Source organism: Hippopotamus amphibius, chromosome 6 (assembly GCF_030028045.1).
Source record: "Hippopotamus amphibius kiboko isolate mHipAmp2 chromosome 6, mHipAmp2.hap2, whole genome shotgun sequence".
Taxonomy (NCBI): domain Eukaryota; kingdom Metazoa; phylum Chordata; class Mammalia; order Artiodactyla; family Hippopotamidae; genus Hippopotamus; species Hippopotamus amphibius.
The window spans coordinates 112,078,231-112,101,784 of NC_080191.1; the positions used below are offsets into that span (position 1 = coordinate 112,078,231).

At 38.5% G+C, this 23,554-nt stretch overlaps 1 protein-coding gene across 3 annotated transcripts in view; it reads right to left on the reverse strand.

The window, feature by feature from the left end:
- The window catches only part of NGLY1 (N-glycanase 1), a 60,300-nt gene that overhangs the window by 14,705 nt on the left and 22,041 nt on the right, over positions 1-23,554 (reverse strand). For all 3 annotated transcript variants that reach the window (XM_057739497.1, XM_057739495.1, XM_057739496.1), the window contains exons 4-8: positions 16,200-16,365; positions 6,253-6,475; positions 3,925-4,046; positions 2,682-2,827; positions 792-902 (exon numbers count right to left, since the gene is read on the reverse strand). In XM_057739497.1, the coding sequence (XP_057595480.1) occupies positions 792-902; positions 2,682-2,827; positions 3,925-4,046; positions 6,253-6,475; positions 16,200-16,365 (768 nt within the window). The remainder of the gene's footprint in view (positions 1-791; positions 903-2,681; positions 2,828-3,924; positions 4,047-6,252; positions 6,476-16,199; positions 16,366-23,554) is intronic.

Here is a 23,554-nt window from a genome sequence, read left to right on the forward strand (position 1 = left end):
TGCACCTCTTCTCTCTTCCAGGCATTTGCCAATTATCAAGTGGCCCAAGGAGCCAAGCTCAAAACAAGCGAACATGCTGAAACACAGTTTGGGGCAGCACTGTCAGTGCTGGGGAGTCAATCCGTGGAGTTCAGGGCCTTCCAAGGCTCTAGCAGATCCTCTGGGGTTTCGGCTTAGGAGCTGTGAAGGGCTGCACGCTAGAGGTAAGGTGGAGTTTTAGGTAGAAGGAAACTCGCCTTGAATCTCAACCACTGTAAGGTGATCTGCCCTATTCTAACTGCCTGCCAGATGCGAAATAAGTTGTTTTTTAAATTGTGAAAAATAACACACATATATATAGTAAAAAAATTTCAGTACTACCAAAGGGGTATAAAATCAAAGCTGAAACTTCCCTCTTGGACCCCCAGTCCTCTTCCCAGAAACAGTCATTGTTAACAATTTCCTGTGCCTTGTTTCAGAAATTTCCATACGTGGACAAGTGTGAGTGCATGTGTTATCATATTCAAGACACAATTACTTCGAAAAATAAGACAACATATTTTTTCTGTCAAGTATTATATATATATGGAAATTCTGTTTCACTAAACTTTGAGATGTGCCAATTTAAGGCAAAAAAAACCCCACCCTGCAATATTTAAAATGAGTCTTCAAAATTTTTAATTTAAATATTTAAATATTTGTGTTTGCAAAATAAATGCTACTTTAAGAACTTCAATGGGTTAAAAATTGGCTATTCTTGATTATATAATATTTCAAATTCCTCTCAAAAATGACAAATGCTCATCACATACCTGCTTATTAAGTGTATTAATAGCTTCTCGAAGTAACTCTTCTTTAATTTTAGTTCTTCTGGAGATTACCTCTTCATGTTTACAAGAATATCGCCAAGTGACATCAACCACCTCGAATGATAGGACACAAATATTTAACAAGATTACAACCATCAACATTAATTTGCTGAATACCTAGAATTCATGTAATTCTTAAATATAATTTTTAAAGTGCTATCTTTTGGTTAAAATTTTAAAACCTGTGGAAAAAAACTGAAGAGAATATGCTTTTTATTCATTTTCTAACTGGCACATTTCCAAGAAGGACTGTGATTAGGAGATAGAATTTTCAGAACATTTAGCTATTTAGAACTTATCTACAAAGCTGATTTCACAAAATTTCACAAACACTCCATTTTTATGGTACTGAATATATAAATTATATATAAATATATTATAGAATTGATTTTTGACAAAGACACAAGGACAATTCAGTGGAAAAGGATAACTTTTTCAACAAATGGTGCTAGAACAATTCGTTGTCCATATGCAAAATAATGAATTTTAATTCACACCGTGGACTATCTACAAAAATTAACCCAAAATGGATCACAGACACAAGTGTAAATCTAAAAGTATAAAACTTCTAGAAGAAAATGTAGGAGAAAATCCTTGTGGCTCTGGTTAGGCAAATATCTCTTAGATGTAACATCAAAAAGTAAGATCCATGAAAGAACAAACGGATAAACTGGACTTCATCAATTTCTTATCTTCAAAAGTCACTGAGAGAATAAAAAGACAAACCAGATAGGGAGAAAATCCTTGCAAAGCACATATCTGAAAAAGGACTTGTATTCAGAACATACAAAGAACTCTCAAAACTCAAGAATAAGAAAATGAACAACCCAATTGAAAAAAAAAGGGGGAATGAATTGGGAGATTGGGCTGGCCATATATACATTACTAATAAGAAAAAAAACACCAAATTGTACACTCTAAATATATGCAGTTTATTGTATGTTAAAATAAATAAATAAATAACTTTTAAAAAAGGGAAAAGAGGAGTAGTGGATGACAAGCCCATAAAGAGATACTCAGTGTTGGTCCTTAGGGAAATGCAAATGAAACCACAATGTGATACCACCACACGTCTATTAAAAAGGGCTGAAATGAAGAAGTCAGACCATGCCTGTTAACAGGAATACGGAGAAACTAGGAATTCTCACATACTGCTGGTGAGAATGTTCAACAGCATCATCACTTTGGAAAACAGCTGAGCCAGTTTTTTAAAAAAGATAAACATCCACCTACCATATGATTCATTTCACTAGCAGGCATTTACCAAAGAAAAAAGAAAGCATTGCCCATATAAAGACTTGTGCCTGGAAGTCTATAGCAGCTGTATTTGAAACAGTGAAAAACTGGAAAGTATGCAAATGTCCATCAATAGGCAAATGGATAAACAAACCATGGTACGTTCATACAATGGAATACTAGTCAGCAATAAAAAGAACACACTATTGATACATGAAAACACAGGAAGGAGTCTCAAAATAATTATGATGAGCAAAATAAAACCACATCCCCATCAAAAAGAGTATATCTGATCCTATTCACATAAACTCTAGAAACGCAGACTGACACGTAGTCTCAGAAGCAGATCTGTGGTGGCCTGGAGGGGGCAAGGAGAAGGGAAAAGCAAGGACACAAGGGAACTCCTGGGATAATGGATGTGCTCACTCCCTCGGCTGCAAAGGCTGTCTCGAGGGCACAGACAAATGACAACGTTCATTAAATTGTATGCTTTAAATACATGCTGTTTATTTTATGTCGATTATACCTTCAAAGGCTGTCAAAAAAAAGGAAAAAAATATTTTATTCTCAGAACACATTTCTTCTCTTCTATCCTACCTCATCTTTAGAAAAGGCGATGACGTAGGACAGCTTCTTGCCCCAGCCGATCTCGTAGAGGAGGGGCTTGTCACAGACGTCCTCACATGGGTCACAGTGCAGCCACCGCTGCTGAGAAGGGGAGTACACTTCTGTCCAGACGTGGTCTACGCAAGTGACAGACGAGGAAGCGACAGAAGGAGGAAACAAAAGCTAAGTTTATAAAAACAGAGGGACTTCCAATAACTATATACAAATGCCTAAGATGACAACCACATGGTAACATGCAATATTCTAAATTTTAATAAGTCTGAGCATCTTGTGGCCCACAGGACTCTAGAACATCTGTTTTAATTTCTCTGTCTCTATTTTTGTTAATAGGGGCAGTTCTTGATGACTTTATTTTTTATTTTCATTTTTGGCTGTGCCGTGCGGCATGCGGGATCTTAGCTCCCTGACCAGGGATCGAACCCGTGCCCCCTGCAGTGGAAGTGCAAAGTCTTAACCACTGGACCGCCGGGGAAGTCTCTCTGTCTCTTTGAAATCCTTGAAAATGTTTTGGAAAGTCACCTTTAATACAGTCAGTTTCAGGCTTAATTAAAAACAATGTGAGCTATACTCTAAAAAGGGCAAAGACACTGAACAACAACATGTAAAACACAGGACTAATGCACACGGTTTGCTAATTCCACTTTGGAACTGCAGGCCAGCAGAGGTCCAACAGAGGATGTCTGGTTATTGATGGTCTACATTTGGTTGTGAGAGAACAATAACTACTAAGTGAAGGTTTCATTTTACCCTAAGAAAACAACAGAAACACAAATGAAAAAAATTTAAGGAGGAAAACTTTTTAGCATGTAAGTGATAAAAGTTGTAACTAAATAAGGACAATATAAATCTCATATCACTTTTATTATATTTTTATTGTATGTTGAGTTAAGATTACTAAATCTTTTACACTAATCTCTACAAAAATGAAGATTTCTACAGAACATTATCACACATGTTCTTATCCATAGAGGAACAGAACTAATAAAAATGTCATGACAAATTGTTAAGAAAAGAATGTTTACAGTGTAAAGTACCAGGCAAAATGCTAAGGGTACTAAAATAAATCCTGTGATCCCCATTAAAAAAACCTGTGAGTCTGGGATTACTGTTATTTACAGAAAGCAAATGGAAACTTAGACTGACAGGGCAGGAATGTACACCCCATCCTGAAGTTGGCAAGCCCTCCTGGCCTCTGCCCGCACTGCGCTCGCACCTGTGTAATCCCAGACGTAGCGGGCTTCGAACCCCAGGGCTCTGCAGCACAGGGTGAAACAATTGGCCCACTCCCCGCACCGTCCACATCTTGTTTCCAAAAGTTTCTCAGGATTATTATACCTGGTTTAAAGTAACAACAACAAAAAGCTTCGTTTCATTACCAAATTGAAGAATTTTAAAGAATTCACATTACCTTTGTGCTAAACAGTAATATCTCTTAACTTCATATTCTTAAATAACGATTAAAGAGCCTAGAATATATGAGGCATTGTGCTAGAAACCTGGGTGGAAAATGATTCAACAGTTGTACAGCCTTTAAGGACTTACAGCCCTGAGAGAGAGAAAAGGAAAGAACACAGTTTTAATACACAGCAGAATGTGATACAAACCATACAACAGGTCAGAATTAGTGTTATGGGGGAGGGGTCAGGGAGGACGGCTTGTATCTGAACTGGGCCTTGAAGGACAGGCAGAGTCTCTAGGAAATCTGTGTTAAGCATTAGTGTTACCCTAACAAGTGGTATAATTAGCTCATTGTACTTAAAAGGTAAACAATTTTAACAAACTACTCAATAAAGATTTTAAAGTTTACCTGAACTCAATTTTAATCAAAATACTATTTTTCTTTCTAACAATCATTTGGATTGAACTTTTACTCTTCTGAACTACTTAAAGGCGCTTGTTGTTTGCAGGCTGTTTTTTGAAATGCTCTCGCAACATTCTTTTAGAATGTTTAGTAACTTTTAGAAAGTTACTCCAGTTATAAAATTATCATAAAGCTGAAAAACATCAAATGTGCATATTGTGTTGAGAAGGATTTTGAGCTAATAAAGCTACTCAGGAAAAATGCCCAGCTGAGCAGTAATGTTGGCTGTAAATGAACTGGCTCTGCAATGACAAGTTGTTTGTCCTCGATCAAGCAGATGCTCTTGCTTGAGCTAAGTTAAATGAATTTATAGTTTAGGTAATGCAGTTAATGGAAAAAGTTGCGTATTTACATGAAGAAGTAACAACAGCAGAATTAGAGCATCCTACGCCTCTATCTTCTAAACGTCACTTGTGCCAAGTTGAAAGACTGCTAAGTCTCTACGCGTTCATCCCCCCAACCCTATAGAGAGAACAGCTAACGGTAAGACAAGCGCATGATCAGTAGGGAAAAGGACAACACTCTGTACAAACACCTTTGTTAGCCTCTGCCCTGCCCACCCCCACACATGCACTATCAGCCTACACCCAACTGCCTAGAGTTTATGAGGACAGGGATTTACTCATACATGCTAAATGTGCACAGATATGCTAAATGAAAAAAATAACGTGCTAATTTTAGATAATTATTGGATATTGGATTCTGTTTATCTTAGACTCTGTATATCACAGGACTGATTGCTCGTTAGGACAGAACTGAGTCCCTAAGCCCTCCAAATCAGGTATTTCAAAAACTTGGTATCTTTTTCTTGCCTGATGGTACAACCAAACTTTACGAGTACTGTCAATTAAGAATACCTGATAAGAGACTTGTACATTAAAAGATGGAAAAAGTTAACAGAAAAGTTCTAATTCCCTTAGTTTAAAATTTAGAGATATGAGGGTAGGTTAGGTTGGCAGGGGAGGCACCTAACTAAACGTGTCATTAAAAATAAAATATGATGATGGGACTTCCCTGGTGGTCCAGTGGTTAAGACTGAGCTTCCACTGCAAGGGGCACGGGTTTGATCCCTGGTCAGGGAACTAAGATCCCACATGCCGCACCGTGTGGCCAAGAAATAAATACTATACTTTCAGCTTCCGTATTACTACTTGATGATTTTAAGTGCAGTACTGTATTTACTAATCCAATGATCAGTATTTTTCTAATGTTTTAGCATTATTTTATGTGCTATCAGTATTATTATTAAAGTTATCAGAAAGTTAAAATTTATGTATTAAAAGAAGAAAAATACAAGATTTACAGCATTAAACTGCTCGGACTAACACTCAATTTATATTTAAGAGTCAACAAACTTTTCCTATAAACAGCCAGACAGTAGACATTTTAGACTGTGCAGGCCATACGGTCTCTGTCACCAGTATTCAACTCTGACACTGTCATGTGAAAACAGTTACGGACCATAAGCTAATGAAGCAGCAGGGATGTGTGCCGGTAAAACTCTATTTACAAAAATGGGATGTGGGCTGGAATAAGCCCGTCAGCCATAGCTTGCTCACCCCTGTCCTAGAGGAATATACTGCTAATAATTAAAATGAAGATTAAAAGTTGACAATAAAATTCTCTTCTAACCATCCCAATCAGAGATTATTCTGACTTTACTGTCCAGAGGATGCTCACCTTGGGAATCGATTGCTGAACTGGCAGCCGTCACAGTAATGATCTTCTACTCTGTTTGCACCCCACTTCCGCTCCTCATCACTGGGGAACAATGATTCGCCTCTAGACTTAGTCTGGCCACCACATTTACCGCACAAAATGTCATTCACCCAGTGAAAAAATTCTTCCTTAAACCAGTGTAAAAGCTCCAGCAAAAGAAAATCCTCATCGTTTAAATTAGTACCTGAGAAGTTATAACAGAACCAAGTAAGATCTAAAGCAGAAAAAACTAAAAACATCTACGTATATTTTATTCTCAAGTATGAAGCTGAAATACATGAAAATAGAAGATGATCTAAAAGGTCTTCACAAATAGGATGCAGACAGAATTATCAGTGTATTGTGAAGCAGGCTGAAATACAGTGAGGTAGTCCACTGCACATTCAAAGCAGCTGGACTTTCCTGCATCCTCTGACCGACACCATGCTGAACACAACCACCTCTCAGGGAACTATTGTCAGTTTGGAATTGACCCCGAAGCACTGGGAAGGTAACAAAGTCAGTCTGATTTTGAAAAACATTTCTAAATGACTGCACTAAACTTGTTATCAGATGTATACACAAGTAAATATGAAACAATCACAAAATTACAGGCAGAAGTCACAGAACTCGGGACACCTTAAAAATCATCCTATTAGCTTCCTATTAGCGCTTCAAATGTACAATATAATTCATCATCATTCACCACATTTCACAAAACACATAAAAGCACAACCATGTGTACTATATGTACAGAACAACCCTAGCAAGTAAGCATGACATACAGTATTATATCCACTTTATCAAATAAAAACATCTCTCCTGACCATATTCAAGACAGTGGTATCTCTGGGAAGAAGGAAAGGAGAGGGCAAAAGAATCTGGGGGACATATATGGGGACTCTCATTCCTACTTTTAATATTTTATTATTAAAAACAATAAAACACATATATGAAGGAAATATATGGCATAATGTTATGATCTAATAAAGTCTGATGCTGGACACAGGTGTTTATTATACTCTATTCTTGTATTTATGTTTGATATATTTCAAAATACAAACTATAGAAGAAAAAAAAACTATAGAGAATATTAAAAGGCCAAAATATATTACATATTCTTGCATGGGAAAACTCAGTATTCTCCAGTTGTTAACTCTCTGCAAATTAACCTGTACTTTAGCAATCTAAACTGAAATTATAAAATAATTTTTCATAAAACTTGGCAAGCTGACTGCAAAATTCATGTGAAAGAGGAAATGCACAGAACAGTCAACATAGCTTTGACTAAAAATGAGATAAACTTGTCTACAGTACAAAACACATTACAAAATTCTAATAATTAAAATATTGTGACACCAGTAAAGAACAGACAAATACATGAATGAAACAAAAGGAGTTCTGAAAGACAGATTCCTAAGTAATACACTGTATTTAGTAAAGTTAGCCTTTACGTTAGTTCTAAGGGGATGAATTGTTCAACAAATGGTATCGGGACAAGCAGCTATCCAAGTATCGGATCCCTACTACATTCATTCTAATACGTATATACAAACACTATACACAGAGAGGGAATACCATAAAAGTCATAGTAGAAGTTTATGTTCATGACTTTGGGGTAGAAAACAAAACACAACTGTAAAATAATAGAAAAAATTTTCTTATATTAAAATTTATAACTTGAATTTCAAAAGATACACTGAATGAAATAAAAAAATACTGAGAGAAAAATGTAATGTGTCTAACAAAGTATCTAGAATATTATAAAGAACTTCTATAAATCAATAAGAATATTAACAAGCCCATTAGAAAAATTACTAAAGTCCCTAAAAAAAGTTCAAAAATTTCATTAAGTCGAAACAAATACCCCCAGACACTTCTGGTATAAATTGGAAGGCAATCTGTTTGGCAGGGATCCACTGTATTATAAAAGTATCACACACCCTTGATACTTTTATATCTATCCCAGAGAAACATTCGTTCACGTAGGCTGGCATGCTTTACAAGGATCTTCACTGCAGCAGCCTTTAGAATATGGAAATCTCGGTGTCCACCAGCGGGGAACCGTATAAAGAACAGTGCGTGCACACTACAGAGCATTAAGGGGAGGGAAAATGACTTCCAAGACACGTTAGGAAAAGAAAAACACCAAGGAGCTGAATATATGAGATAATACACTTTATGTAAACCCATTCAACTTAAACTATTTATTTTTATAGATAACTATTTATGGGTATGAATACAGAGGAAAAGATATGAAAAGGAACACATTATGTGATAATAGCTGTTACCTGCAGATTGGCCTGGCGAGTTTAGCTTTTCCTGTACAACGTGAAACTTTCTCAACAAGGAGATATTCATCAATGTTAGACTAAAAATAAACTTTTAGAAAAACAGCACTGCCCTCCTGCTTCTCCATCAAGCCTCTAAAGCAAAGTGATCTTTTAAAAAATGCAAGGTAGCTCATGTCATTTGAAACCCTCCAATGGGTTTCCATCTCAGAGTACAACCCAAAGTCCCCACTCTCGTCCTTTCAGCTGGCCCCCCAAAAGATATCCACATTCTAACCCCTGGAGCCTGTGAATGTTACCAAAGAAGGCCAGAAAAAAAAAAAAAAAAAAAGCCTCTGCAGATATGATGAAGTTAAGGATTTTGAGACTGGGAGATTATCCAACATTACTAAATGTGAGCCCTAAATGCAATCACAGGTATCCTTTTAAGAGGGAAGCGGTGGGAGACTTTACAGAGAAGATGATGCAGGGGTTGGAGGAGGAGGATATGAAGGTTCTGGTCTTGAAGACTGGAGTGATACAGCCACAAGCCAGACTGCTGGCAGCCCCCAGAAGCTGGCAGAGGCAGGGAAAGATTCTCCCCTACAGCCTCCAGGGAGCGTGCCCTACTGACACCCTGATTTTGGCCCAGGGATACTGATTATGGACTTCTGGCTTCCAGAACTGAGACAGAGTACATTTCTGTTGTTTCAAGGAACAAAGTTTGTGATAATTTGCTACAGCAGCCACAGGAAGCTAATACGTCCCTTCGCCTCTCTGACCTTTTTGTCTTGTTCCTTCTGCTACAGCCACAATGCCCTCCTTCCATCCCCTAAATATGCCAAGATCACTTCCACACAGGGAGCCTTTGCAGGTGCTAGTGCCTCTACCAGAAAAGGAAATCACCGCTTCAAGAGAAGCCTTTCCTGACAACACTACACCAAACACCCTTCCTAATTACTCTCTATTATGTTACCCTGACTTGTCTTCCCAGCATGTATCGCTACCTGCCACACCTGAAGATTTGTTTCTGGCTTTCTCACGCATGATAATCAGCAGGGACTTTGTTTTGTTTGCTGCTGTATCTCCCAAGACCTAGAGCTGTGCTTGCTACCCAGTAGGTGCTCAGTGCTCATTAAAGTTGGAATGAATGAGAGAAGAACTGAGCAAACAACCAAGCCTCATAATATTACTTACTCATGACTGTTCACCCAACAGTCATAATCAAGATGGGAGAAGGGGAAGGACAGCACACTTTACTTCCGCGTATGTGAACTCCTGGGATACAGCAGCAGCTTCCCAGCTAGGAGGAGGCATATCACACAGAGACGGAGGCCCACCTGAGGGCCAGCGCTCCCCCGTTACGCAAGATCCTGAATTATGACCCAGAGAGTTGAAAGTGGAGTCCTGTCTGCATAGGATAAGGGCTCAGCAAGCTCAGAGATACAGAGGTTAAAGGAAGGTCTGACACTTAGACGCTAAATTCTATGAAGATAATATTTAGAGTGTGGAGAGTGTATTTTTAAATTATAATCAAGACTTCAAATTAATAAACTTAGCATATTCAAAAATACCATATAAATAGATTTCTGGTAACTTTTCAGTGACAAAAATTAAATGAACAAGTTTGGGCCTTAACTCCATCCTATGAAAACCACAGGTAGCAGTGCACAAAGTGAATGAATGAGAAGAAAATCAGTAAAAACATCAGAAGAGGGGGCCTCATCCTTAGACACACCTTTAAGACTCAATATTCTGTCTCCCATGTCCTCCTATTTAACCTAGTAAGCCAAAGTATATTTTCTTATCATTTTCCCAGGGTTCTTCCTCTTCTAAAGAAGTGTTTCATCTGTGTTTGGAACAGTCACACACGACAAATCTTCAGTCTTCCAGGCCAGACTGTCAAATCTTGCTTCTCTGAGCCTTAACAATCTCTGGAGGTGCCTCACTGGGCAGGGGTCCATGGCCCCCATTTTCTGCTTCAAACTGAAACACTTTCCCTCATTCAGAAACACATAAAAAGATTTTGTCTGGAGAGGAAAAAAGATGCCACTGCATGAAGAAAGAAAATCACCAGCCTGGACAGAGGAGGCCTTGTTGTCATCTCAGTGCTAGACAGTCACTGGGGCAGAGACTGCTAGTTGCCACACAATAACCACTTGCCACTTCTTTATTTACAGAATTCCACTTTATTTGGGATGACACTGCACCAGCTAAAAGACTACAGGTCCCAGCCTCCCTTGCAGCTAAGTGACGCTAGATGACTAAGCTTTGTGTGGGACGGCAAGGAAGGCTGCTTCAAGTGAGCAGGTTCAGCTTAGAGGTGTAACTTTGTTTTTTCTCCCTTTCTTCTTCCTGATGCCTCCTGCAAATGCAAGAGCTGGTGCTCTAGCAGCCATCTTGGACTATGAGGTTAGCTGTATGATGGAAACCATGTATGCTAGAGTCGAAAGACAGAGGGCACCTAGACCTCTGATAATGTCTCAGAGCCCTCCACTAGCACCAAACCACCTACCCACAATAATTTCTTACATGAGAAAATAAATCCTAAGCCAACAGGTTCATATCATTACTACTCACAGCCCAACCTAACTCTAATTGATACATTCATTATACCTATCATACCACTTAATTCACTATCTTTAAATTTTTCTCCATTATTATTCTTGCTCTTTCAGTATCTGTTTTTCTAGAACAGCACCAATCCGATAGGACTTACGGTAATAACAGAAATAATTCATATCTACACTGTCCAATAGGGTTGCCACTAACCACCTGTGGTTACTGAGTACTTGAAATGGATTGAAAGTTAATGAAGAATTCAATTTTTAATGTCATTTAATTTAAATTCGTTTAAATGTAAATACCCACATATGGCTAGTGCTACCTTGTTTTCTAGAACCTTTGCAATCCTTCCCCTCCCCCCACCCCCATCTTTTTCTTTTCTTTTTTTGGCTGCATTGGGTCTTCATTGCTGTTCACAGGCTTTCTCTAGTTGTGGCGAGCAGGGGCTACTCTGTTACGGTGCACAGGCTTCTCATTGCCGTGGCTCCTCCTGTTGCAGAGCACGGGCTCTAGGCGTGTGGGCTTCAGTAGTTGTGGCATGCAGGCTCTAGAGCACAGGCTCAGTAGTTGTGGTACATGGGCTTAGTTGCTCCCTGGCATGTGGGATCTTCCTGGGCCAGGGACTGAACCTGTGTCCCCTGCATTGGCAAGCGAATTCTTAACCACTGTGCCACCAGGGAAGTTCCCTCTCTTGTCTTTTCAATCTGGACAATCTCACTTACTTGCATGGCTTTACCTATGACCCTAGAATATATATCAAGGCTTGACCTCTAAATGAAGCTCCAGGCCTCCATCTTCACTTGGCAGTCAAGATGATGTCTAGCAGGTGTCTGAAAGCAGACTCTTCATTTCCTTTCAAAGCCTGTTCCTATTGATTCCGATTCAAAACGAGGCAGTCCTCTTTGACATTTTCCTCATGCATACCTGACTCCATGTCCTGTCAGCTGTATACCATCAACTGCAAATACCACAGATTCTGTCACCTCAACTCTCACATCCACCTCCTCCCTTGCAGTCACAACACCTGTTTGCCTTCCTATTCCTCTTAGGTAAATTCTATTACTACTGTGTTTGAACTCATCTCTCCTTGTACTCTCTTGATTCTGTTCATTTTACAAGTTATTACTGGATTGAGTTCCCTGAAGTGCACCTCTGATATCATTCACTTGCTTAAAGCTAAAATGCTCAACCCTGCTGAATTAAGTCATCAAGAACATCTGACTTCACTGAAAAATCATCTTATTTCTTCTTAGCTAAACAGGCTATATATAACACTTTTGCTATGTGTTCAATCATACTAATAACACTACAGCATCAGCCTTCTAAGTTTGTTCATCCTTCAAATTTCTTTGGTCCTTATTTTCTACTTCAAAACCTCATTAGAAGTATCCTTTGTTTCATTTTACTGCTAATTCTTTTTTGAAAGATTAAAGAATATAAAAATAAACTCAGTATACTTTGCTCTGCCTAAAATTCAATGTTAACCAAAATAGGGTCTCAGCCCACGTGCTCTCTCTCTCCCGATCCTATACAAGCCAGACCGTGCTATGCATCATTCCCTGAGGACAGCCTGTGCTCTTCCGTCTCCATGCACACTGTTTGCCACACCTGGGAGAAAATCCCTGATACCTGCCTTCGTGTGTCCTTTGGCATCTCAGATTATAAACCCAACATAACCTTCATGAACTTTAAAAACAAGCCCAATCTTTTGCTGATTTGCACAATACCACACAAACAACCTGAGGTGTTCCTTCCTTCCTACTTACATCAAAATTCCATTATACTGCTCTTATATTTTTAAGCGTGAAAGAATATACAGATGACCCTTGATCAATGCAGGGGTTAGGGGTGCTGATCCCCCCATACAGTGGAAAATCTGTGTCAGCCCTCTTTGGTTCCACATCCAAGGACTCAACCAACCTTGGGCCATGTAGTTCTGTAGAACATATTTAGTGAAAACAAACCTGTGTATAAGTGGGCCCGTGCAGTTTAAACTGTGTTGTTCAAGGGTCAACTGTAAACACAATTTTAAAAGTTGCACTATGATGTGATGAAATTATGGATTGCTTATCTTCCCCCTATTTCCCCCAATTTTCTACGTAAAATATTATTACTTTTATAATTAGAGGGAAAAAATGCTGGGGCAGACGTCAGCAGGGACGTTGCTAACCATGTCTCCTCTGCAGGGCTCAGTACACATAGTACATGCCGGCAAGTGCCTGCTACACTGGCACTTGTGTCAGGCATCATGTAAAGGACATGTACTTTGAAACAGACAGGGCCATACATTAATAAGCATTCTTGTTTTATAAACAGAAAACGTATCTGTTAATTCAAGAAGATGAAGAACTGTCTTAAGGTCTCACAACAGACCTTCAGCTTAAGCAAGTCTGGGGAAAGGGCACTTCCTGACTCTCAGCCCCTCTACCCTTTCTGTCTCAGCTCTGGGGAGCGTTTATAGTCCCGAGCACACAGGCCCCCTAAAACACTGAGATTTAATCCTAAGGTTACAGAATGCTCCTCCTCCACGCCTCACCCCGACACAGCCAGGACTCAGGTACAGCAACGGGATGGTTACAACTAAGCCAGCTGCAGGACGCAGACTTGTGCTAAGGAGGAATCCTTAGGGAAGACCAAAGGCAACAGTCGAACCCCAAGCACAGCACAGGAACCTGAAGCCCCAACACTCAGCAAACATTAAACGCAACGTGTTAACTGTGCCTGATCCCTAGTTAGGTGGACATTTACATCTTACACAGAAAGCCTGTTCACCTCCATTCTCACTTATCCAGTACATCACATCCAACTTTTAACAAAACATTACAAGGCATGCTACAAGGCAAGAAAAAACTTGAAGGCCAAAAAAAGTCTGCAGAGATAAAGCAAGCATGAGATCCACTCACATATGGCACACATTTTGGAATGAGGGAAGTTAAAATAACCATGATTAATATTTTGGGGGTGCTAATGAGAAAGGTAGGCAACATGTAAGAACAGATGGACAATGTAAGCAGAGGATTGGAAACTCTAAAAAAATGCTAAAAATCAAAAACACTGTATGAAGGATGCCTTTTGTGGGCTCATCAGTAGATTGGACACAGCCAAGGAAAGAATCACTGAGCCTGAAGACAGGTCAACAGAAACATCCCAAACTGAAAACTGAAGAGAAAGAAAGAGACTGAAAACTAAGGAACAAAACACCCAGAACATCCAACTACTCTGGGAGAATTTAAAAAATGGACCACAACATCCAAGAATTATGGGAAATTGAGGCACAATTTAAATAAAGGTAGGATAGATACCCTCAGTTTGGAATATCAGAAGGAAAAGACATAGAGAAAGGAGCTGAGGAGATATTTGAAGTAATAATGGCTGAGAATTTTCCAAAATTAATAAGCCAGCAAACCACAGATCTGGGACACTCAGAAAACACCAACCAGGATAAGTACCAAAAAACTACACCTAGGCGTGTCATACTCAAACTGAAGAAAACCAAAAACAAAGAGAAAATCCTGAACAAAGCTGGGGACAGGGGAGTGAGGGTAGGGAGTAGGTGGAGGAAAACTAAAGAAGAACAGAGATAGAAGCTACAGCAGACTTCTCACCATAAACAAGCAGGCAACAGAGTGAAGAGAAATATTTAAAGTGTCATTGACAGAAAAAACCCACCAACCTAGAATTCTACATCCCAGCGATATTATCCTTCAACAGTGAAGGAGAAATAAAGACTTTCCCAGGCAGAGAAAAACAGGGGCTCTGCCTCTAGTATACCTGCCCTGAAAGAAACAGTAGAAGAAGTTCTTCAGGAAGAAGAAAAGTGATGGTCATAAACTCAGGCTTGCATACAGGAAGAGTGTCAGGGGAAGAATGAATGAAGGTAACATAAAATTTGTTATTTTTCTCATTCTTACTTAGTCTAAAAAGTAAAAGCTTAAATAACAACAACAGCAATGTACTGGGTGATTAGAGGGTCTGGGTAAGTGAAATGAATGACAGCAGAGTCTCAAGGGATGGGAGGGAAGAAATGAGACATTCTGTTAAAAGGTATCTGCGCTACACAGGAAGCAGTAAAATGTTTTTGAAGGTTAGGGGGAGGGGTAAAAATGAGGAGTTTGGGATTAACATATACACACTACTATGTATAAAACAGATAAACGACAAGGACCGACTGTATAGCACAGGGAACTCTACTCAATACTCTGTAATAACCTGTATCGGAAAAGAATCTGAAGAAGAACAGATATATGTAAATGCATAAATGAATCACTTTGCTGTACACCTGAAACTAACACAACATTATAAATCAATTACACTCTAATATAAAATTAAAAAGTAGAAAAAAACGTTTATTGCAAACTAGGGCAACCACTGAAAACATATACAGAACCCCCTAGAAAATACAGTATTAAGAAATCACTGAGATAAAAACCAATTACATAAAAACTCAAAGTAAAAATGCTGAAGTTGGAAAAACTTAACTAAAATCCTAAGACCATTAAATGAAAACAACAAATAATTACTGGTTGATGAATGTGGCAGGCACTGTTCTGAGCCATTTACATGTACTATCTCAGTTATCCTCTAAAATTATCATTCCTATTTTCAAATGAAGAAACTGAGGCATGGAGTTTAAATTACTTGCTCAGTGAGGCACAGTTAAGGGTCAGAGCTGACTTTATACTCGGGCATTTGGCTTCTATATCCACACTCTTTATCAGTAACTGCCTATTAAAAGGAGTCAATGGTCTAACCACACGAATTAATTTTGAATAAGGTTTTTCTCAGATTCACATTAAAATGCACTAATAATGCCATCATACATTCCATGGACTAAAGTTCTACTATATCTAAAAAAAATTATATACCAATGATTAAACTGCAAATACACAGTCAAGTAAAAAAAAGTTTAAATTGTTAACAGATGTGCACATGAGGTATATGGCAATAAAAACTTACGCTATTGTACTTCTTAAATATCCAAACAGAACTAGGTTACATATTTACAATGTATACAGCAAAAGGCACCATTTCAGTGTTTCCGTTTATTTAGCAATGATGAATATTTAGCAATGAATGGTTATGTAAAGCCACTACCTTTATCCAATTTTCTAGCTCTAGATAATTTTTCTTGTGATTTCCTTTTTAGTTCTTGGACTGGAATACAAGCCAGTGCTTTCTCCTGGAGAGCAAGGTTTTCATATACCAGTACATGCTGAATGTTGGACCGAAGAACTTTTAGAATGACTGAATCACCAGTAACCTAATAGAAAGAAAATAATGAAATTAGCTTTTCTCCATATGCTATAAAAATAACAATAAAAAAAACAGTGGTTCTAAGATTTCATTGATAAAGAATGTATGGATTCATTGAAATATAATAATTATACTCAAAACCTTTACAAAATTAGTATTAGGAGAGAGCCATATCTGTATCACAGTCTAAGATATGTCTAAATTTTTATCTGAATATACTATGTTATTGAGCATATATTTAAACAAGGGTATGTGGAATTCTTGATCACACGCGTGGATCAAGATAGCACTCTGAGCAATGCATCCGACAGCTCTTTCCACTGCAAAGCCCTGTATATAACATTTTTTTTTAACTTCACACAGCATAACCTAAGGAGGACTACACTCTGAAGGGATCAGGAATTTTGAGAAATTCCTGAAAGAGGAAAGACAGATACAAATGGTCTAAAGGAAGAAACAGTGGCAATATGCCCTCTAAAGAAAGTGGTTAGAAAAACTAAAAATAGTTCTCAAAATAATCCCAAGGAGTGAGGAGGCACAGGACCCGCAGAGCAGGAAGGGGCCTTGGAGTAAGCCTTAAGGAGACTGCTGGGCTCTGTAGGAAGAACACTTAAACATTTTGATCACTCCTTGTCCACACAAAAAGTGTGTCTCTGAGCAGTGAGAGAGGACGCTTAGATTCCTAAAAGGAAAAAGGGGTGTCCCAGCTCAGAACAGGTGCTGCTCTGGCACAGCCCACCTGGAGGCATGTCCTGCCCCTCCCCACAGGTGCTGAAACCAGATGCAATACTCACAAACAGGCTAGCAGGAACTCAAAAATCCCTGTAAATCTACAACATGCTGTACTGTTGAGAACACGCATGAGAATCAACATCAGAAGGAACCCTATAGCTATGGCAGCAAACACTTAAAAAGACTAAAAAATGTCTATTTTTAGAAATTCAAAATTATACTGTAGTCAGAGAAAGAAAACTATGGATCTTGGAAATTAAAATTTTAAACACTGAAATGAAGAAAGCACAGATGGTGTGTCAAACAGCAGAACAAACACAGCTAAGTGATCAATCAGTTAGAACACTGAGACATGTTCTGAGAATGCAGTACAAAAGAACAAATAGACACTAATGGGACTTCCCTGGTGGTCCTATGGGTAAGACTCTCAGCTCCCAATGCAGGGCCCTGGGTGTGATCCCTACTCCGGCAACTAGATCCTGCATGCATGCTGCAACTAAGATTCCATATGACACAACTAAGAAGCCTGTATGCTGCAACTAAAGATCCGGCACAGCCTAAATAATAAAAAATAAATAAAAAAATAAATAAAATGTTACTCAACCCCCCCCCCAAAAAGATAAAAAAGAAGAAATACACACTAAAGATAAACTCAAAACTTCCCAAATCCAGCCAACAGGAAGTCTAGAAAGTAGAACAGAAAAAAAAATGGGAGGGAAAAACTTCTGAAAGAAATAATGGGAAATTTCTGAGGATTAAAGAAAGAACCAGTATGAATGGTAAAAAAACAACAACAACCCCAAACCAAACAAAAACAAAAACAAAAACAAAGGCTAAATCAGGTATATAACAGTGACATTTCATAACAGTAAGGATAAAAACAAAATACTAAAGCCTTCAATAATATCAGACATTCACTGGAAACAACGAAGCAAAATCTTTGAAATACTGAGGGAAAATAAGAACATACAATTCATACCCAGGCAACCGAATTACATGGAAGAGAAAAATAAACACATTTTCTGATATATAACAATGCAGAAACTATATCACTCCCAAATCCTATTTTAAAAAATTAGTAGAAAAGTTATTGTCCCCACCAAATATAATAGAGCCAAAGTAAACACCAAGGAGCAGAACCTGTGACAAAAGAAGGAGTTAAATAAAAACCAAACAAACTAGTAAAACTTAAGTTCCAAGTGTTATAAATAAATAATTGAAAAGCAAAATCTCATAAGAAAGGTGGCAGGGAAGGAAGCAGAAGAGTAAAACCTTTCTGAGGTTCCTGTTTTATCATAAGATGTTGGCAGAAAAATATAAATATTTGCATTAAAAATTTAAAGACAATAATTAGAAGACTAAAAGAGGATACTGAACTTCCTAACTTTTAGAGGGAAAATAATGAAAGAAAACTTGATCAATCTAAACTAAACAAAAATTGAAAAAGAAAAAAGAAAAAACAAGAAGGACAGAGACAACACAAAATAAGATGTCAGAAGTTCAAACATATCAGAATTACAGTAAATAGGAATGGATTAAACGTGTGAATTAAAAGGCAGAGATAGATTAATTTAAAAAATAAAAATCATTACCAAATCCTTACTCTAATGTCAGGCACTGTATCAAGCACTGGGCATGGGTGCACAAAACAGACACAATCACTTTACAGTCTGAGGGGGAAGGCATTAAACAAGTAACGACAAAACCTTCACATTAAGTCAACCAATCTTATGTGTTTGTGTATAAATGTGTTAGGTGATGGAAAAATAATGGAGACCAAACCAGATAAGTATATTATCCTCACAGGGTAAGGAGTCTACAGACATAGAAACAAATACTGCTACAACAATGCTAATTTACTTAAATATTTAAGGAGCCTTTATTACCTGTTAGGTATGGGGATATAATGATTGGTTAGAAAATTTATTCACAAGTATGGTAAGAATTATAAAGCGAACACAGAGGACAGTGTAACTGTACAACTAGAATTCCCTGGGGAAATCATATTTGTGGTAAAATAAGAAGGATGAGAAGCACCTGGTAACAAGGGAAGGGAGAAGACCATTTCTGGCAGAGTGAACAATGTGTGGGTAGCTGGGGAGTGTGCACAGGGGGATACACTTAAGATGCTGTGAAGGATCAGAGAGAAAGTCAGGGTGTCTGGAGCACAGAGAACCCAGGGGAAATGATGGAAAGAGATAGCTGAGCAGGAAGTTGGGCTGGGAAGCAGCTAGGTCTTTCCTGTTGCTTTCCATTGTAATGGGAAGCTATTAGAGACCTAAGCAAGGGAGTAAAATGATCAGATTTGTGTTTTCAGAGTCCCACTCTAGCTGTAGTGGGGAGAAAGCATGTCTCAGAAGACCCACTGGGGGACCACTGCCGAATTCTGAGGGAGCGGAGGCTTGAACCAGGGTGGGGACAGAGGTGATAGAAAAGTGAATGGATATAAAAAAACATGTAGGAAGTACAATCAACCAGTCCTGGTGACTGAACCGTGGAGTCAGGGGCAATCAGAAAAGTCGAAAAAGATGTGGGAATCATCCACAGATTTTCGATATGAGCAACTGGGTCAAGTGTTAAACCACTTGTAATCAGAGAAAAACCAGGAAATGGTCAACTGAGCTAAAAACTACGAATGGCCAAAGTAAAAACGAACTGAAAAAACTCCATTAAATTTAGCAGCATGGAGACCACTGATGATCTCAGTAATAAGTTTTGTAACCGTGTTAACAAGGAAAACAAATTGTAAGAGACTCAGTGGTACAAGTGGTATCCCAAAGTGGGCCAAGTGCCCCAGCGGAGCTGCACAAAGTGGTCCACTGGGATATGGAAAGAAAATATTATAGCTTCTATTTATATTTTGTCCAAAAAGTAAAGCAATTAAGTTATAATAATATTTAATATTTGGATCAACGGTGGCTCCCTCCTAGGCTACAGAAGCCATCTGAGTGAAGAAAGTCCCACAAAGTGGAGGGCTTCACAGTGTAACACTCACTCCTACTTCTGCTCTCACCATGCTACAAACTTCTGCAGTTCAAATATGCCCAGTTCAGTGGACTTACAGATTATATTATACAGTTTTAACTAATTTAACCCTCAACCTGGCTTAAAAAAGATTTCAAAGACCTCTAAGGCACTGAGGCTAATACTTATAATACAATGTAAGCAAATGTGGAGCTAATACAATGGAAGCAAATGTGCAGTGCTTATAAGAAAACGGCAGGGCTAACACATCCACATTTTTTGTATCAGCCCCTTCAACAACCACATTTTAATGCAAAAAAGCAAGAAACAAAACAAACTACAATCTACTGAGATCTGACAAAGACCCTAAATTCAAAATTGTCAAGAGTATTTAAAATAAGACTTATGTCTATATTCTTGAAATGATATAGTGTTAATACATTTTTTAAGTTAAAAATGTCACTTATTTTCTAGCTCTCCTTTACATTGCTTTGTAATGTATTGGGTACACTGGCATATTACTATATATAATTTATAAACGAATAAATACATAGTGAGAGGACATGCTCAGAAATATTTTACTGATGGGGGACATAATTAGTGTGGAGACCTGCCAGACAAGTGAAGATGCAGGGATGTGTACTGGGGACTCTTCCTGAAATTTGCTGTCAAGAGGAAGTGAGAAGTAACAGGAATGCAGGATCTGGGGATATCTGTGTGCCGGCTTGTTTCTAAGAGCTTACAGGAGAGGTTTGTAAACGTTAATTTGCTTGTGAAGATTGCAGGTTTCCAAGATCCCCCTCTCTTTCTGGCTCAGCCTGTTTGGGGTTTGTCCAGGAATCTGCATGTCCAGGTTATTCTGATGCCAATGGTCCAATGAAAACTGGCCTAAAGCAAGGCTTCAAAGCCACTGACAAGAATCTCTAAGAAAAGGTGCAGGTCAAGACTGCACAGTCCACCTGCGATCCCATGGTGAACAGAGAAGAGGGACAAAGGCACAGAGGAGGGACTGGCCTTTATTAGGTGCAGACACATTTACTCCATCAACAGATGACAGAAGAAACAGGGCAGATCTGGAGGTGGGAAACCCAGGGCATTCACAGCAGGAAGAACTGTGCTTTTTACCAAAATTGATACAGAAACAAACCAATTAACAAATAAAAAAACCCAGGATGTCTCCATTTTTATTTGAAAGAATTCTTATAAAGATGAGACCCTTAAAGTTGTACTTTTTTTTTTTTAACAGAGATTTTCATTTACTGAGAGGATAAGAACTCATCCAAACAATTTTTATTTTCATTTTAGCACTTTTCACTCTGGAAATTACCTCCTTCACTGTGGTTTTTAATGGCATGCAAACGATCTTCAACAATAAAGTTTATTTTTTTTCCTTATTTCTTTACATACGTATTATTGGCATAATGCCAAAAAACTAAGTCATAAAAATAGAAGTTTGCTGATTGCATGGCAACTACAGCAGATGGGTAACCATGTACATAAGGCAACAGCTTATTGCTTAACAGTTAAAGTTATTTAGAGTACAAATCGGAGTTTAAAATATGAAATCTGTTTTAGATTAAAAAGACTTTTTTTCTTCACTAATTATACTTGGATTCCAATTATTTGGATTATAATATGAGGTATTTAAGACTCTTTATAAGAAAACAAGTACAATGTGTATTTCTGTCAAATCATGTGATAGAAGCGAGGAAGCTGGATCAGCAAACTTACTTCTTTACTAAAGAACAAGGCTTCCCAAGCCCACTAGCCCTTTCTACCTTTTTATAACCCTTTGCTTCAGCGACTTTTAAATTTAGAACCTGTTTTCTTAACATAAAAGTTCTGTTTAATAAATTTTTAATGATAGTTTTAGTTGACTTGTGACTTCAATAAACATTTCTTACAAACAGTTTTATTCTATTTATAACAGTAATAAATGTTGCAAAAAATTTTCAAGAAATACTGAATGGTATCAATAATATTAAATCATTATAATTTCATCACTCAGAGAAAATTATAGCTAAGATATGTGTACAGCTTTCCACACCTTTCAAAAAGGAACATATTTATGTACATGCATTTTTAGTAAGAAAAATAGAAATATACACATACACACAACATATGTTGTTTAATTTTGGAATTCTTAGTTTGCCTTTTTCCCCACATAATAATCTTCATGTCAAAATATACATCATCATTTTTAATGGATATTAAGAATGCAAATTTAAAGATGTGTCATAATTTAAGTAACTGCCTGTTGAAAGGTATGTAGATATATTTTACTTTTAAGAATGGTTCACAAACAAGAAATTGAACATTTAAACCTTGTGTCTGAATAGGAGATTTCTTCTCTTACAAAGACTGCATAAAGATCCAGACTAAGAAGTTGTCTTATAGATTCAATTAGTTTAAAAACTGACTAACTCAGAGCTACACAGCCAGGGGAAGAAGACACTGGGTGGGACTGGGAGGCTGAACCTGACTGCTCTTCACTATGGGCTCCTATTGTATAAAGTCTGCATTTCAAGGTTTTGCAATTCTCAAAGATTTAACTCTTTAACATTTTCAAAATGCAACACATTTGACTTTGATGTGGATATTAGAGAAGGGCTTTGCATATAATAAGCAGGATTGGTGTGAATTTAAAAATATAGACAGAAGAAGAGAGAGGACACAAGATGGCAGAGTAGAAGGACGGGAGCTCACCTCCTCTCAGGAAAACACCAAAATCACAACTAACCACTGAACAACCATCAACAAAAGAGACCTGAACCTACCAAAAGAGATATTCTACATCCCAAAACAAAGAAGAAGCCACAACAAGATGGTAGGAGGGGCGCTTTCACAATATAATCAAATCCCCTCCCCCCACCCCGGGTAACAACCCACAAACTGGAAAATAATTATATTGCAGAGGTTCTCCCACAGGAGTGAGCATTCTGAGCCCCATGTCAGGCTCAATAGCCTCAGGAGGGGAGGGTCTCGCATTGGGAAGAGGAGCCCCCAGAGCATCTGGCTTTGAAGGCCAGCAGAGCATGAGTGCAGGAGCTCCACAGGACTGGGGGAAACAGAGACTCCACACTTGGAGGGCACACACAAGGTTTCACGTGCACTGGGACCAGGGCAAAACAGTGACTCCACAGGAACCTGGACTGGACCTACCTATGAGTCTTAGAGGGTCTCCTGGGGAGGCAGAGGTTGGCTGTGGCTCAGTGTGGGGGAAGGACACTGGTGGTGGAGGTTCCAGGGAATATTAATCAGCATGAGCTCTCCTGGAGGCCACAAATGTTGGCACTGAGACCTGCAGACTCCAGTGCTGGGACACCTCAGGCCAAGCAACCAACAAGGTGGGAACACAGCCACACCCATCAGCAGACAGGCTGCCTGAAGTCATCCTGAGCACACAACCACCTCTCACCACAGGCCTTGACATGGCCCTGCCCACCAGAGGGACAACACCCAGCTCCACCCACCAGAGGGCAGGCACCAGCCCCTCCCAC